At 44.9% G+C, this 16,982-nt stretch overlaps 1 protein-coding gene across 13 annotated transcripts in view; it reads right to left on the bottom strand.

Annotated features, from left to right (window-relative positions):
* KIAA1217 (KIAA1217 ortholog) overlaps positions 1–16,756 on the bottom strand; it is a 330,492-nt gene extending 313,736 nt beyond the window's left edge. For 12 of the 13 annotated variants that reach the window (XM_060097722.1, XM_060097721.1, XM_060097709.1 and 9 more), the window contains exons 1-2: positions 16,289–16,756; positions 6,302–6,585 (exon numbers count right to left, since the gene is read on the bottom strand). In XM_060097722.1, the coding sequence (XP_059953705.1) occupies positions 6,302–6,585; positions 16,289–16,358 (354 nt within the window). In that variant the 5' untranslated portion in view covers positions 16,359–16,756. The remainder of the gene's footprint in view (positions 1–6,301; positions 6,586–16,288) is intronic. The other variant, XM_060097719.1, reaches the window with a different exon arrangement.
* Between the last annotated feature and the right edge of the window lie 226 nt (positions 16,757–16,982).

The following is a 16,982-nucleotide window of genomic DNA, read 5'->3' as shown; positions in this document are numbered from 1 at the left end:
CTGTGAGTCTGTTTCTGTTTTGTATATAGATTCATTTGTATTATTTTTTAGATTCCACATATAAGTGATTCACATGATATTTGCCTTTCTCTCTCTGACTTACTTCACTTAGTATGATAATCTCTAGGTCCATCCATATTGCTGCAAATGGCATTGTTTCATTCTTGTTTATGGCTGAGTAATATTCCATTGCATATATATACCACATCTTAAACCAAGTGACTGTTGAGGGGCACTCTGGTTGTTTCCATGCCTTAGCTATTGTAAACAGTGCTGCTATGAACATTGGGGTGCATTTATCTTTTCAAATTAGAGTTTTTGTCTTTTCCTATGTATGCCCAGGAGTGGGATTGCTGGATCATATGGTAGCTCTATTTTCAGTTTTTTAAGGAAACTCCATAATGTCTTCCATAGTGGAGGAAGGGATAATGTTGAGCTTGAACTTGAAACTCTTGTTCCAAGTTCCATAGTACAGCTCTTCACTAATGGATAAAGTTCTTTAGAGGCTGTTTAAAAGACTAGCATGGGGCTTCCCTGGTGGCGCAGTGATTGAGAGTCCGTCTGCCGATGCATGGGACACAGGTTTGTGCCCTGGTCTGGGAGGATCCCACACGCCACGGAGCGGCTGGGCCCGTGAGCCATGGCCGCTGGTCCTGCGCATCCGGAGCCTGTGCTCCGCAGCAGGAGAGGCCACAGCAGTGAGAGGCCCATGTACAGAAAAAAAAAAAAAAAAAAAAGACTAGCCTGAACTAGAACTTGAGATGGTTCTGAGTAAACAGACTGATAGATATCTTCCTTATCTTCACTTCCACAGCTGGCAGCGTAATTACATGCAGGCTCCAGATATGCTGGACTACATACAGTAGACAGTGGAAGTGGTGCCCCACTCACCAGGCACGGAGAAAACAGCTCTAGTGTCATTTCCACATGGACACACAAGAGAGACACTAGGGAGACCTGAGGGGCACTCAGAGACAGCAACAGGTCAGACAAAACGCCTCCTGGACTTATGAACCCCATTTCAGATACTGTCATTGTTCATGTGCTTATCTCCTTATTTTAACCCTCCACAATGTTCACGTTAAAGGAAAATAACCTTTATAGCTCTCTCACTCTTTGTACTAAATGGAAGAACACATTAGACTTTTAAGTTAAAATGTACAGTGGTCCCTGGGAGCCATGGGGGATTGGATCCAGGACCCCCCTCGGATACCAAAATCCAAAGATGCTCAAGTCCCTTACATAAAATGGCATAGTATTAGCATATAACCTATGTACATCCTCCCATATACTATAAATCATCTAGGTCACATAATACCTAATACAATAGAATGTTATATAAATAGTTGTAAACATAATGCAAAGGCAATAGAAGTAGTTGCCAGAGCTCAGCAAATTCAAGTTTTGCTTTTTGGAACTTTCTGGAATTTTTCTTTCCCAATATTTTCTATCTGCGGTTGGTTGAATCCAAGGATGTGAAACCCGCAGATACGGAGGGCTGACTGTGTTCCTCTTTCCTCCAAAGATTTGACCACATTAGATAGAAGAATACACATAAACTAATATTCTGTAGAATACTATATACCTAGTTAATTAAATAGAAATTCCGTGTGTAACTAGGAATAAGGACTGAAAATTTATTTTCGGAAGGGTTTCTGAGACTAGGAGTGGACAGCTGGCCTCTGTAGGAGAGAGGCCAGTTGGACATCTGTTTCTTCACTAGAAAAGACATGAAAGAAGAGCATTTCCAAACTGTAGAGTCACACAGTGATGATGACCGAGAGAGATGGCTGAACTACAGACCTTTCTGAACTCAGAGCTATTTCAAAAACGTAACTTCCTGTCAAGGTAAAATATATACTGGAATCTATTTTCTATGGTTATCTCATATGCTCAGGAATTGAGTAAGATTTCTCTTTTTAAAGAAATGGCAATGGAATGAATGTCTCTATTGCCTGACCCACTGTGAGCTACATAATTTGTTATCAAAACTTTAGAAAAATGAAAGGCAGAGGAAGCAAACGCCAAGGTCAATAACAAGTGGAGAGACCACAGACTTGGGAAATTTAGACCCTGGCTGACCTGCTGGCTTCTTGACTTGAGGGAAATCGTTTAGCCTTCCTTAGCTTCTTAGCCTCAGTCCCTTCTGACTGACCAAACCGTCATCAATCTCTTTACCCCTGGATTCCCCACTACTATTTGTACCAAACAAATGGTACCATCACATTCTAATCGTATTGGAAATATTCACTCATTCATTTATTCATTCAACAAAAATTAATCACGCCTAATTTCAGTTGTGTGCTCCCATAAATGCTGGCTTTACAAAGGTGATTCAGACAAAGTTCTTGCTCCAAAAGCATATTTTAGATGGGAGAAGAAACATAAGTAAAAGCACAATGAAGGCATGATGAGATGCTACAATACAGGTACTGCAAGATGCTATGACCAGCTCAGCAGGTGTGACATTTAGGCTGGATCTGGAAAGATTAGTCTCTGTATGTGAATGCCTTATATCTTTTACTGACTTGAAGGCAGGGGCCATGCCTCTTTGTCTGTATTTCTCACAATGCCTTTTCCATGGTAGGTACCAAATAAATATATACGGGATGAATAAGTGAAAGAAATCCAAATTGGAAGCTTGTAATGAAGGAAAAATAAAAGCGAATTTCAGAAATATAACAAAACTGTGCTCTGACAATGGGAAAAACTAACTCCTTCAGGTACTCAAATATGTGTTGATAAAGAAGTGAAATGACTTTAAACACTAATTTGAAAATAAGAGCCTCCGAGGCTCTTCTTTTGGACATCACAAATCAGAATACTGTAATGCTAAGAGCTGCCACTGAAACAGAAAGAGAATCCATCATTTTCTTTCTCAGTACTCTGTGATATAGGTATTATCTTCCCTTGACAAATGAGGTAACTGAAACAGAAAGATTAAGTCATTAGCTCCAAATCATACAACGAGCATATGGTGGAGACTGGATTCCAACCCAGTCCTGCCTGACCCCAGAGCCAAGCCTTTTTGCTGCCAGATGATGCAGCTTCACAGCCTGACTGCCTCACAGGAGTATGCTGGGGAGTCAATAAAGATTCCGTGTACTATCATGCAGATAAGCTCTATCACGCAATACTGTCATCTGCATTTTTTAAAAGATAGTAGAAGAGAGTAAAGGAAACCTTTGTGCTTTTCAATAATTTAGACTGAAGAAAATTCTTGACTGACTTATTTTCAAAGTCTCCAGTATAAGTTTTCAACCAGGAATCTTCCACGTGTTTGAATTCATATTTCAAAGCATAAGGCGTGCTCTGATTCTCCTGATGTTTGATACCAAGGCATTAGAACCTGAATTTCCTTAGCACCAAGATATTTCATGTATAGTACTGGATACAGCATTGTCGTCAGGTTATCCTTGACTTCTCTCACTGGCACTCCTCACTAAAGCCACTTTTCTGGGAAGCAACCAAGAAAACAGCCACCAGAAGAGTATGTGGTGTTTAGAAACTCCATATCTGGAAAGTGCATCAGACTTGTGATATTTGCATTCCTCCTTATGGCCGGGTCACGGGATCTTTCTGTAAAGGAAGCCTGGAATAATCCATTGTCAGAAGATCAGGGAGGAACAAAGCGTGCTGTGGAGAAGAGGACAGGAAAGAGGAAATGGGCGATAGGAGAAAAAGAATGAAAAAGACAGAAGGTGAAGTGCTGTCTATAGGAATTTCCTAAGTCGTCACCTAAGCTTATCTCTAATGTTTACAGTGCTGATTAAGGTTCCTTTGCAACACAGCAGCAGAAGGAAAAACGTACACACAGATCCACGCATCACAACCTTTCCCCTTTTGGATAGTCAGCTTGGAATACACAAGAATTCATCTCAAATTACCCAACGAAGGGGCAACTGACCAGCCGTGGCCAGACTACATCATGGCGGAGATGCAAGTGACAGGAGATTGGAGCTTGAGGCCACTCAGCCACATTCATTACTCTCTTGTCTTTTGACACCATCGCCCTTTACAACCTTCTGGTTATTTTTAGGTTCCCCACATAATAACTTTACCCAAAGCCATCATCATCATGGTAGTAGCGACAATTATGACATCACAGATAATAACAGTTACAGCAATTGAAAAAAATTTTAAATGGAAAAGTTACCATTTTTGACAGACTAATTTCTCTGCAAAAGAATACGTTTTAACTTCAAAAATATACATTTGCCTTGCTCACTCAACACAAATCAACTCTCTAGCCTCCTTCACCCAGATCGCTGTCCCCTATAGTCTCTTTCTCTCTCTCTCTGTCTCTCTGTCTCTCTCTCTCACTCACACACACACACACACACACACGTCCCTTACACCTCATACACAGACCATACTATCTGCTCTGTACGCAATGATTTTCAACTAATAGAACAGTAGAATAAACAAGGATTTAGACATAACTGGATTCAAATTCCAACTTTTCTTTAGCAAATTGTATAACTGTAACTGTCCTGAGTTTCCTCAATCCGAAGAGCACTGGATAAAGTATGATGCCTCACATGTTATGACACAGAGAGAGGCACAAACTCCATTAATTAAATGGATAGTGTCCAACTATCAATAGAAAATAGAGGTATTTTTGTTATATGTCAACTATATCTCAATAAAACTGGGATGGGGAGATAAATTTAAAAAATAAATAAATAGAAATAAAAGAAAATAGGGGTATTTTCTATATATGCTTGAAATGAAGATGGCCATCCTTTTCTTATTTACTGAAGAATTAATCTGCTCATCTCTACATCAACCCGGATTCTTCTTTTGTTTCTCTTCTTCTGGGCCCACTGCCTCTTGGGAATGTGAACTTTTCAACATACAGTTCATGAGGCATATTTCACATTTTTAGGCACTGTGATGAAGATTTCATAGAAGAGAAGCTTCCATTTAAAGGGGCACAGGAGATTGAGGATAAAGTATAGATTTAAATTACTCAAGCTGGTGCCAATCTCCATTTCCACGGACGATCAAAAGCCGAGTTAGACATCGCTTTTGTAACTAACTGGCAAGAGAGCAGACTTAAAACACAGAGCTCGTCTCTCTACCTGTCTCTCTACTAGTTTTGATTAGTGTCGAAATCAGTAACAGCCTGTCCTTGTCCCGACCAGCCCTATGGCTAAGTGTGCTCTGCTTCTGTTACCACGGTCTCCATCCACAGATGGAGATGCCTATCTGTGAGGGGTACAGAGGAGGGTGGCCCCCCCACCTCCTGTAACCCCGAACCCACGCTGTCTGCTAAAAAGTAACTATACACAGCCAAGAAACAAAAACATCCCGAGCCACAGTCGGGTGATATCTGTATGGCTGTCAAGAGGACCTGAGAAAACAGGTAGCTGATGACAGCAGAAAGCCAAGCGTGCAAAAGGAAAACATCTCCGATTAGAAAAAAGAGCAGAAAACAAAACCCTCATGTCAGCTTTTTAAGGAAAAGGGGTTTATCACAAGTCTACCCCTTTGCATGCTCTGTTTTAGCCTGAAAAATCTATGTACGTATGTACGCATGTATTCATTCATTCACTGTGCCCAGCACTCAGTGCTATCGGGGTACACATTAGTTGGTCCCGTGCTTTACTCAGTCAAGTGATACCCGTGCATTGCCTGCACTTTACATGTATTTGTGGTTGAAGCTGGGACGCTCTTTTAGGGGAACTGCATATTCTCCGGGTCTCTCTTCTCTCACCTCCGGTTCTCTTACTGTTGCTGCTAAAGAGGGCTGAGCCGTCAGGTCAAACCAATCTGCCTCCTTCCCATAACCCCCAAAGGGATCTGGGACAACGCAACAGTGGGCACAATCCACTCAACTATTTGTTTCCCCTTTAAACTGAAGGTCTTTACTTTCCCTCATGTTCATTAAAGAATGAGCTTTGCACGGGGAGGGGGAATCAGATGAAGGTGGTCAAAAGGTACACACTTCCAGTCATAAAATAAATAAGTACTCGGGATGTAAAGTAAACATGATAAATGTAATAACACTGTTGTAGGTTATATATGAAAGCTGTTTAGAGAGTAAACCCTAAGAGTTCTCATCACAAGGAAAAAAATTGTTTTTCTATTTCTTTCATTTTGTATCTAAATGAGATGACAGATGTTCACTAAATTTTCTGTGATAATCATTTCGTGATGAATGTAAGTCAAATCATTATGCTGTATACTTTAAATGTACAGTGCCACAGACCAATTATATCTCAATAAAAGTGGAAGAAAAAGAAAGAAAAAAGAAAAAGAATGAGCTCTGCAGAGTGAAATGACAGCATATTTGTACCTGGTCTCTCAGCCTCTCCTGGTGGCCCATGATGGCTGTGGCATGATGGGGGTATTTCTGCTTTAGATGTTCTAGGAAAGCTTCTCTCTTACGATCCATCTCTGATGTCTGCATTCCCAGTATTTCTTTGGAACTTCGAGGTCCACCTAGAGTGTGTCTCCTTGGGATGTTTCGGGAAGATTTGGAAGCTGAAACACGACTGTTTCCATTAGAAAGGCGTTCCTTGGTTCTGCGACATTCTGCATCTTCTAAGGATGCTACCTGCAGATTGCTCTTTCCTTGTTCTGAAAAACAAAAAAGATACAGCTCACAATTAATGATTTCACACTAGAAATCTCATTTATGAGCCCCAAGAGCATTTGTGGCAGCTGTTAAAACATGAATGCAACTGAGCACATTTGTGCGTGTGAGTGTGTGTGTGTGTGGCAAGAAGGGGAGCAAGTTAACAAGCGAAAGAAACATGCAAAACTGCACCTTAGAAATCAAGATGCTGCAGCAAAAACTCTACAATTGCTGACTCCTTCCCTGAGGTTATTCAAAATGAGAACCCCTGGTCGGACTAGTTTGCAGGCAATTTGGGTTACCCTTCACCTTCATCTGTAATTACAGAAAAGTTAACTTCCGTGATTTTGATTATTTCTTTTTTTTTTTTTTTTTTTGCGGTACGCAGGCCTCTCACTGTTGTGGCCTCTCCCGTTGCAGAGCACAGGCTCCGGACCCACAGGCTCAGTGGCCATGGCTCACGGGCCCAGCCGCTCTGCGGCATATGGGATCTTCCCGGACCGGGGCACGAACCCGTGTCCCCTGCATCGGCAGGCGGACTCTCAACCACTGCGTCACCAGGGAAGCCCTATTTCTTTATTTTTAAACACAGTTTCATCCTGGTTACAGGATTTTTTATATTTTTATAATCTGAAGGTGGTTTCTGAAACATTTGTTTTATCTCCAAGACCAAAAATAGCCGTTATCATCATGGACATGTGAACCACTTGAAAAGTCAATTTCTCCCTGTTATCACAAACCAAGCAAGCAGAAGAATATTATTACAGGTAATAATCAAGGAGATGTAAAGGCTTAGACACGTTTTACTTGAAACAGACTTTATCTGAAATACTCAATGAAAAGGGAAGAAAGATGGTGCATTTTGAAGGTCTTGACCCAGACACCTGGCCTCTGAGCTGGCCGGGTAGAAACAAGTGATTCCTACTTAGAACTGAGCAACTGAGGCTGGCAAGGACCATGCATAGGGAATCTCCACTCATTCTCAGTGGATGGCAAATGGAGTGTCAGGTTTGAATATTCCAGTTAACTGAGAAAGAGGAGTTACTTCCTTTTATTTTTTTAAATGAATTTATTTATTTATTTATTTATTTATTTATTTATTTTTGGCTGTGTTGGGTCTTCGTTGCTGCCTGTGGGCTTTCTGTAGTTGCGGCGACTGGGGGCTACTCTTCGTTGCAGTGCGCAGGCTTCTCATTGCGGTGGCTTCTCTTGTTGCGGAGCACGGGCTCTAGGCACACGGGCTTCAGTAGTTGTGGCACGCAGGCTCAGTAGTTGTGGCTCACAGGCTCTAGAGCGCAGGCTCAGTAGTTGTGGTGCACGGGCCTAGTTGCTCCGCGGCATGAAGGATCTTCCTGGTCCAGGGCTCAAACCATGTTCCCTACAATGGCAGGCGGATTCTTAACCACTGTGCCACCAGGGAAGTCCCAGGAGTTACTTCTTAAAAAAAAAAAACCAAAACAAAATAGAACAAAAAACAGAATAGGAAGAGAAGTAATAAGCATTCTGAAGTACTTCAGAAGCTTGCAAGTTCTCTTCATGGAGGGCAGTTCATATACAGTAACACAGACGCAGGCAGAGTAAGGTATCCTTGTCCACTGAATTCCCTGGAAAAGCACAGGGCTGGGTCTCAGGAGTCCTGCCTTTAATCCTAGACTGAGGACAAACGATGGGACCTCTCTCAGCCTCACTGTCTTCATTATTAAAATAAGCATGGTTGAACTGGTATTAGACATGCAAATTTAAATCTTTTAAATACTCTCTATTTGTTAATTTCAAATTATTTTTTGGCTGTGCTGCGCCACGCAGCATGTGGGATCCTAGGTCCCCGACCAGGGACTGAACCCGCGCCCCTTGCCTTTGAAGCATGGAGTCTTAACCACTGGACTGCCAGGGAAGTCCCATTTTTAAAAATTTTTTAATTATAAATATACTCTAAATTATTTTTAAAAAATAAGTTTTCAAGAGTGTATTGTTAATTATTTATCTTTAAAAATTAAGTACAGAAAATGCACCCAATATTTAAGAGTTCTAGGACAGAGTCTCAGAGAACTAAATCTCGACACCAGTGATATAAACCAACACGTGTCCAGAGTTTACACATAAACTAGCTCCTCCAGAGGCAAGGACATCAGTACAGTTTCCCTCTTCTTTACCTAGAAATGCTTGCGTCTAGAACTGTAGGTACAACACCCTTGGTTAGGCACAGAAAATACTGTCATCTTTGGCTCTTTGTCCTGCTCCAGTTTTTCACCCTTAGATGTGTGTTCTGGAAATAATCCTTCTCGTTCACCCTTCACTTCTCATTACCTGGCTAATTACAGCGTCTCCATCAGATACTGATGAGGAAAGGGAAGGAAAAAAATAGCCCAATTAGTTCATTCTCCTTTTCATTAGTTTCAGCTGTACGTTTAGAAGGGGGAGAAGATAGAACTATTGGATTAAAAGACATTGAAAAAACCAGATACATAAAAAGGCTCTGGGACTCAGTATGAAACCAGGGAGGCTCAAATCACTCCTGAAATAATGGAATTGAAATCTGGAAGAATGGGTGGAAATTGTTCCCTTTTTCTTCAAATGATGAGAAGAAGAGTCTTCCACTGAAAATCACCTTGAACATGGGAGCACCTCAAGTTATGCAATTATTGAGTGAAGTATTTTTTCAACAGGGAAGGGGATGGCGGTAGGAATTGCATAGAAGCCCTGAGTACTAGGCCCTGCTCCACTGCCTACTCTACATGTGGTTTTAGCCAAGCCGTCTTGTGTCTGTCTGTCTTGATTCCCTACCTGCAAAATGGAGAGTTCAATAACATTACCTGTGCTATTGATATTGCAGGATCAATAAGAAAATTGTGAGAAGAGAACTTGACTGTTTATTATGAGCTTTCATGCATGTGTTTCTTTGGAATTTCCCTTAGCACCCAGCCCATGCTAATCATTAGTAAGCATCCAATAAAGACCTTTGGGCTGGAAAAAAAAAATGATATTGGGAGATGAACTATAATTCCATTCACTTAGTTTACCTTCTCATTATATGGGCTCACGTGACGGCTACCTTATTTGTGGTTTCTTCTCTAACGACACAGAGGTAACAGGATCTACGGGATAAAGCCAGGTGCAGAAAAGGCCGTATCTCAGGTTGGTAAATATGTGGGCAATCTGAAGAGGTTCAGCCTTATCTTTTTGAGTGAGTGTGTGCATGTGAGTTTTGTATTAGCCAAAATTGTTATATATGTGATATAACAGCTGACTTCCAAATGGATTTTTACGATTACTTTTTTTTTCTTTTCTTTTTTTTTTTTTTTTTTTTTTTGACCGTACCGCACGGCTTGTGGGATCTTAGTTCCCCAACCAGGGACTGAACCTGTGCCCCCTGCATTGGAAGCACGGAGTCCTAACCACTGGACTGCCAGGAAATGCCCTTGATGACTTTTGACATCATGAAAATAATATATTTTAAAAGTCATCCAGGACAGCTAGATTAATTAGCAGGATGGAATCGCTGGGAAGGTGATTTCTTCACCTGGACATAACACACAAATATCCACATCCACCCATAAGGATAAACACTCCTGTTCTTCAACTACCAACAAGGACAGAAAGTTCCATTCGGCCTTGCTTTGCCACACAGGCTCACAAGAACTATTCTGTTTCATCTCAGGATCCTCAGAAGGGGTCAAAACAGCCAGAACAGCAATCCCTTGGAGACTGAAAAGAGTTTTGCACCTTCTAGTCAACATCCACTTTTGAGCAGCCCCCAACTCTGCGACCCTCCAAGCCCCACCCTTCCTAACACTGTCCACTAAGAAGGTCACATCAATCTTAGGTTACTTCTCCATTTTTTCTGTCTTGTGGATTCTTCTAAAATGTCTCCAGGTGCTTACGGAGGTTTAAGGCGAGGTGGAGGACAGTAGCGAACGGCACCAGTGCACTGCCCCTGGCAGACACCTAAGTGCCCTGGGCGCCCACTCCCTCCCCGGCCTCACCTGCCTGCCCCTCACTCAGCTCTGGGCCCCACCTGCTCACGGGTCCCCACCAGGCCCCTGCTCCACTTTCACGGCACCCATTACAACCCAACGCTGTTCGCACACGAAGTCTCCCGGTCACTGGAGCCTTTCCCACCATGAGACTCAGTTCTTGGAAGCTACCGACTCCCATGCCTGAGGGAGAGGAGACTGCTCTCCCGTTCCGGTCATCTGGGGAGAATGGGATCTTTTAGCCGAGGAGGAAACAAAGGGGAGCAGCAGAGGATGTGGAGTCACGATTCCACAGTGCGGAGTCAGAGATCTCAAGGCCCATCAATTCCTCACCATCCACGTGGACATGCTGTCCAAGGCGTGGTAACAGAAACACAGTGCTAACCCTTGCCTGGAGTGCACTTTGGTGCTAACATTTAAGTCTGGGTGTGTCGAGCTGTTTGCTATTCTGGGAATCGGTGTCAAACAAATAATGAAGCTGGAGCCTGGAGACAAGGCTTCCAGTTTTCCCTCCCCGCCCCTACCCAGCCCAGAGCCATCCCTCCGGCAGCTCCTTTCCAGCAGGGCCAAGAGCAAGACAGGAGCTTCCAGTGGAGAATGGCCCCTCCAACCTTTCCCAAGCAGGAGTGGGTGGGCATCAAGAGGACAGAAGTGCCAGAGGGAGACTCTTCTGAGTTTCAAAGGGCCTCCTGGCTGGGATGGAGACTTCTGGAAAGGAAAAGTAGAAAGTGGGGACATGGGGAGGGGCAGGTATGTACCAGGTATGCCGGGGAGGCGGAGGATTATGGAAGACGGGTCATCCAAGGGTAGACACCCACACAGCAAATCATCCTGCAGGCGGGAGACCGCGGGAGCTGCCGAGGCTGGCTTCTTGGCCCCACTCTCGGGTTGCCTGGGCTGGGTCGGCTGACCTGCAGAACGGGATCTGGACCTGGCATCATTTAGGCATCCCACGCCTGCCTGCTACCTGAGAGCCAGGAACAGGGCTGATGGCTTGCCTGACATTGTATTCCTGGGTCAGATTAGGCAGGCCCTGGCCTCCTAGGGAAGGAGTCCCCCACTGCTTCACAGTGGCTGCTGGTCAGCTGTCTCTAAGGTGTCGCTTCTTCAATTGTGCCGGGATGCTCTCTTGCATCGGCACATGGCGGGGAGTTGCAGCTTTGACCCGCTGTACCATCTATCTGGATCTACCATGGCAGCAGCCACATTTTGTCTGTCCATGTATTCAAACCATAACATCCTCCTGTGCACACAGAAGAAAAGTGCATTTTCCAGTCCCCTTCATCTAGCTGGGGCCTTGTTCTAATCCTGGTCAATGCAATGTGGGCAGAAGTGATGTGGGCCACCTGTAGTCCTGGCCCCTGACCTCCTGAATAATCTTCCATGCCCTTTCTCTTTCCCCTTTGGCCGGTTAAATGCAAAAGCTCCAGCAGAAGCCTCCCAGAGCCTGGGGAATGGCGTCATAACTAGACAGAAGGAACCTAGGCCCCAGGGTGGTCTGGAGGTAAACCACCCAGCAGATCCACTCGGCCAAGAATGTCCACATTCCACTGCGTTCAAAAAAATTAACCTTGATTATGCTAAGCCACAGACATTACTGGCAATCAGGTTATCTGACTCCTATGTATCACATATTCTGTTGGGGGCTCACAGGATTCCTCAGTTTGCCAGCTCTCTTGTTAATATCATAAAGATCACCACCAGAGACAAATTGGCACAGAAATTACAGCTGAAACCAGATCATTATGTATATTCCTCTAAAAACCTTACAAAATTAAAAAAAAAAAGAGGTTTCTGGTAGAGATTTTAGACAAAATAGCAACAGCCCCTCCCCTACCCAGGAAAGCATTCTTGTCTCAAAGGTTGGTTTGCTGATTAATTGATTGATTCATTTTTTGCAAATATTTATTGAGTGACTGCTCCAAACACTGAAAGGAGTTAGGAAGTGTAGTGAAATGGCGATCTAGACAGACTTAATTCCCTTCCCTCAAAGAGGACCCACATTATAATTAGGGGGACAGACAACGAACAGATAATGTGTATATAAATGTCACACAGTGGTAAGTGCTCTGAAGAGTAAAGCAGGATAAGAGACAGAAACTGATGGGGCAATTTTAGAGGAGACCGGAGCAGAGACCAAAATGTCTGGGACTCCCCAAGCTTGCATTCTGTGGAGCTCCCAATACTATTTTTTTTTCCCAGCTTCATTGAGATATAATTGACCTATAACCTTGTCTGAGTTTGAGGTGTACAATGTATTGAATTGATACACTTATATATTGTGAAATGATTACCACCATAGTAAATACTAGTATCTTAAGACACAGGAGAATCAGGGGTGGTAGAGGTAGGCAGGTGGCTGACTGCACTTCACTTGCACAGGAGGTTTCAAGACCTTTGGGGCCAGAGCAAAAGCAGTCGCCTCAGGGCCGCTGTGGGTGGACAGGCATCCCCAGGAACCCCGAGGACCCCTCTGAGGAGTCCAGGGCCTTCAAAAGAAGTGTGATACAGTTAGATTCAAATTCAACCACTAATTACTAAGCACCTCTCTGCATTTGCAAGTACCCTTTCACACTGTTATTATTCACTAGCTGACGATTTAGCCCTGGGACCCTCATTTATAAGAGCTATTCTCGAGGTGACCATATGCGCCCAGTTTGCCAAACAGTTCTGGGTTACAACTGTCGTCCCAGCGAAATTATTTATAGCATTCCCCCCTTTCACTCTCAAAACTGTCTCGGTTTGAACAAGTTACATGATCACCCAAGGGATCCTTATCTATTGTAGATTGATAAACTCAAAGCCCTGGGGTGGTATAATTAGCCTTCTGTTCAGCGCGAATTTCTTGATCGCCGTCTCATGCCTGGTGCTCAGTTAGGTGCTGGGGATGTGAAGACAAAGAAGGTATGCTTTCTGCCCCCGAATACCACACTGCCACCAGCATTACGATGCCAAATACGATCAAGTGTGCAAGCATAGGAACGGGCGTGTGGTACCTCGGGTGATGCGGGCATCAGAGGCCCGGCCTCCCTTGCGTGGGCCTCTCGCGCATCAAAGAACGGGAGATGAGGCCACTCTCCTTCACAGCACCATTTGCACCCAGGACTCAACCGGATCTTAGAAATCTAACCGGGATTCTTAGCTCCCTTTCACAATCTCTCCAGCCACCCCTTCCAGCCTCCCTGACCTCTAAATGCTGGTGTGCCCTGGGGCGCATCTCTGGGACCTTTCCTTCTGCACATGGACCCAATCCTAGTCCAGCTTTCACAATCCCCGGGCCCCTCTCCTCAATTCCAGCCATGCATATCCAAATCGCAATCAACATGTCCACTTGGATGCCTGATAAGCCTACCGATCCTACCATATCCAAAAGGTTTTCTGCTCTCCACCCACTTCCAGGCCATTAAACACCCTCTCAGCTCCTCCTCTCAAACACTTTCCCATTTAGGTAAATGGCAACTCCCCAAAGGCACGGACCAAAATTTCTGAACTCATCTCTGACTCCTCCATCTCTCTGACACCCCATATCCAATCCCTTGGCAAATTTGGTTTCATCCTCAATACTCTACTATCCTAGCCGCTGGTCCAAGCTAGGGCCTGGTTTACTGTGGAAGCCTCCCAACTGGGCTCCCTGCCCTCCCCCACTCCCACTGGGGTGGTTCTCAGTACAGCACACCCAGGATCTACCCTTTATGAGACCACTCAGACCTGCCAGCAGCTCCCACCTCCCTTGAAACAGAAGCCCAAGTCCTTACTACACTCTCACAGGCCCTACCTGATATGGCCTAGAATGATCTCTTAACCTCTTTTCTTCCCGTCTTTTCCCCACTCTGTTCTTTGAAAATGCTCTTCCTTCTTTCGGATGTTTGTTCAAATATCACAGCAGTGACGTTCTCCCTAATGACCTTACTATGGGTTCACCCCCTGCCCCCTCCCCACACTCAACCCTCCCTTTCCCTGCCTTATTTTTCCCCACGGCCTTATCTCCACCTAACAGAGTTACTAGCTAAAATAAAAGATGCCCAGCTAAATTTGAATTTCAGATAGATAACGAATAATTTTTAGCATAAGTATGTCCCGAATACTGCATGGGATATAATTATACTAAAAAATTATTTGCCGTTTATCTGAAATTCAAATTGAACTGAGCATTCTGTATTTTTCTTTGTCAAATCTGGTAACCCTGCCACCTAAAATGCCATCTCTTTTCTTTATTTGTTCATTGTCTAGCTCCACCACTCCCCTTCCCCCCAAACTTGGCCCTCAGAATAGAAATTCAATGAAGGCAAGTGTTTTTAGTCTATTTTGGTCATTGCTGGATCCCCAGCAGCTAAAACAGTAACTCCCAAGTAACAGATGCTCAATATTCATTGAATGAATGAAGAAAGAAAGTGATCACACTCAGTCTGACGGTCTCCAGCCTCTGAAGTATCTTCGAATGGCTACGGTTGTTTGAAAGTCCTTTCTTAAATCGGTCCCACTCTTGTTGCCCCTCTAGATTATGAGTATTTTTATTTCAGCAGAAGCCCAGAGGCTGAATTCCTGCTGTAGGATCCTGTCTATCAAAATGGGGAGAGAAAGGGAGGCGAGGGAGCCCCACTGAGGAGAGCGTGGTGCTTTGGAAGCACAACCACAGCCGGCTAGTGGATGGCTATGCGACTGGGATTCTCCAGGGTTTACTGGTCTTAAGGTTTCCTGCATTTCACTGGTGGCGGGGTGGGAGTGTGTGTGTGTCTATCTCTTCTAATTGCAATTTCTTCTGTCTGGCTTAGTTTTGCATTTTCGGTGCGGATGAGTCATTTGTTACTTCCCTTTTGCCTTTTTAAAAAACACACACCTTTCACCCTGTGCAGTTGCTTCTCCCACGCACATCACAGCAGCCCCGCAAACACCGTTACTAACTGGCCCCCAGATGAACCTGGGGTAGGCTGGGGGCTGGGGGCTTCTCCACTATTTAGTGTCCGAACATGCTGCCTGTATGATACTGCAGGGTAGGCTCTGGAATCACAGACGTCAGACACTGCACAGAAAAGGAGTCCTTTCTCCACTGCAACCCAACCCCACTGCAAAATTTCTTTCGAACAACATAAGCTTCTGGAAATTCCCTACGGAAAAGACAAGTCTATTATAAACACAAAGGGAAACTGCTCGGAGAAAATTTACCAAAATTATCTAACAGCTCCCATCTTTTGAATGAAAGCATACAGAAAATTCACTGAGTTTTCCATCTCTCCCCCACTTGGACAAGTGCTCCCCTGCTGTTCCGATCTGGAAAAGAAAACAGCCCAAACTCTGCGATTTAACTCTCAAATACGACAAAACTTGCATCCAACGTGCCTTTGCCTCATGGAATCCCCCAACCAATGAATGGAAGTGTTGCCGTCCCACAGAGAGCTTTCCAGAAAGAGCTCCTCTCTCCCACGGCTGGAGCAGTGAGTATAAAAAGCTGCTTTTAGTGATATATTTGTCATTGCCTAGAGATCTAGCACGTACTGACGGCTTACGGGGCTACAAACGTGACATCACCCCGCCACTTCTTTTGCTGCTTAAGCAAATCCTTCCAGAGATAAAGTCCAGCTCACAGCTCTCCACTCAGTTTGGGAAACGCACCACCCCCAAGAAATACGCCTTTTCTGTGCCAGGCGCCCGGTCTGCAGTTCTAAAAAGCAGCAGCCAGCGGCAAGGGACACGCGGAACCGTAACTCCATCTTTGAATGAGCCTGTTACTTACCCTGCATCTGTCTGCTGTCTGCTGAGTAAGGAAGGCACGGCTCACATTTCTGGCTTTCATTTTCTTCCATTGTCCCTGCCTACGGCCCAGGCCCTTCGCTGGTCTTTAAACTTCAGAGCGCAGTTCTGAAAAAGCTCCCAGAAAGCGCCTGGAAGGGGGCCCGGGGGTGGGGAGGAGGGGACGGTGCGAAACCCCACCCCAAACTACTCTCCACTCCGGTACAAAGTCTCTCTCGCCGGGGAAAACTGCATTCCAGCGCCGGGCCTCCCGCGTCCCCCCGCGCGCGCGTCCCCGCGTCCGTCCGTCCGTCCGCCCGCCCGCCCGCGGGCCGGGGCCCCGAGGAACGCGGGCTGTGTCCCGGCCAGCCCCGCGCCGCGCGCTCCCGTAGGCCCCAACAGGTGATGCGCTCTCCTGCCCGGGACCCGCACGGCCTGTGGCCCCTGCCACCAACTGCGGCGACTCCGCAGCCTAGGAAGGAAAACATTTCCCAGGATCGCCGGCAGGAGCCTTTGCTGGAAGCCGCTTCTCCCGTGTCTTTAATCTCAGCCACAGAATCAGCCTTCCCAATAGGCTGATATCCAGAGAAATAAACAGCCGACTGCGGAACGTCCCAAATTTCAGTGAAATCCCATTTTAAAAGGACAGTGAGAAAGACAGGGTATATGCTGAAGGTTCTTGAGTAAACACTTTCCGG

The sequence above is a fragment of the Mesoplodon densirostris genome, chromosome 4 (genome assembly GCF_025265405.1).
Source record: "Mesoplodon densirostris isolate mMesDen1 chromosome 4, mMesDen1 primary haplotype, whole genome shotgun sequence".
Lineage (NCBI taxonomy): Eukaryota > Metazoa > Chordata > Mammalia > Artiodactyla > Ziphiidae > Mesoplodon > Mesoplodon densirostris.
The sequence above is the reverse complement of the archived record's forward strand: the minus strand, read 5'-3'. Positions and strand labels throughout refer to the sequence as shown.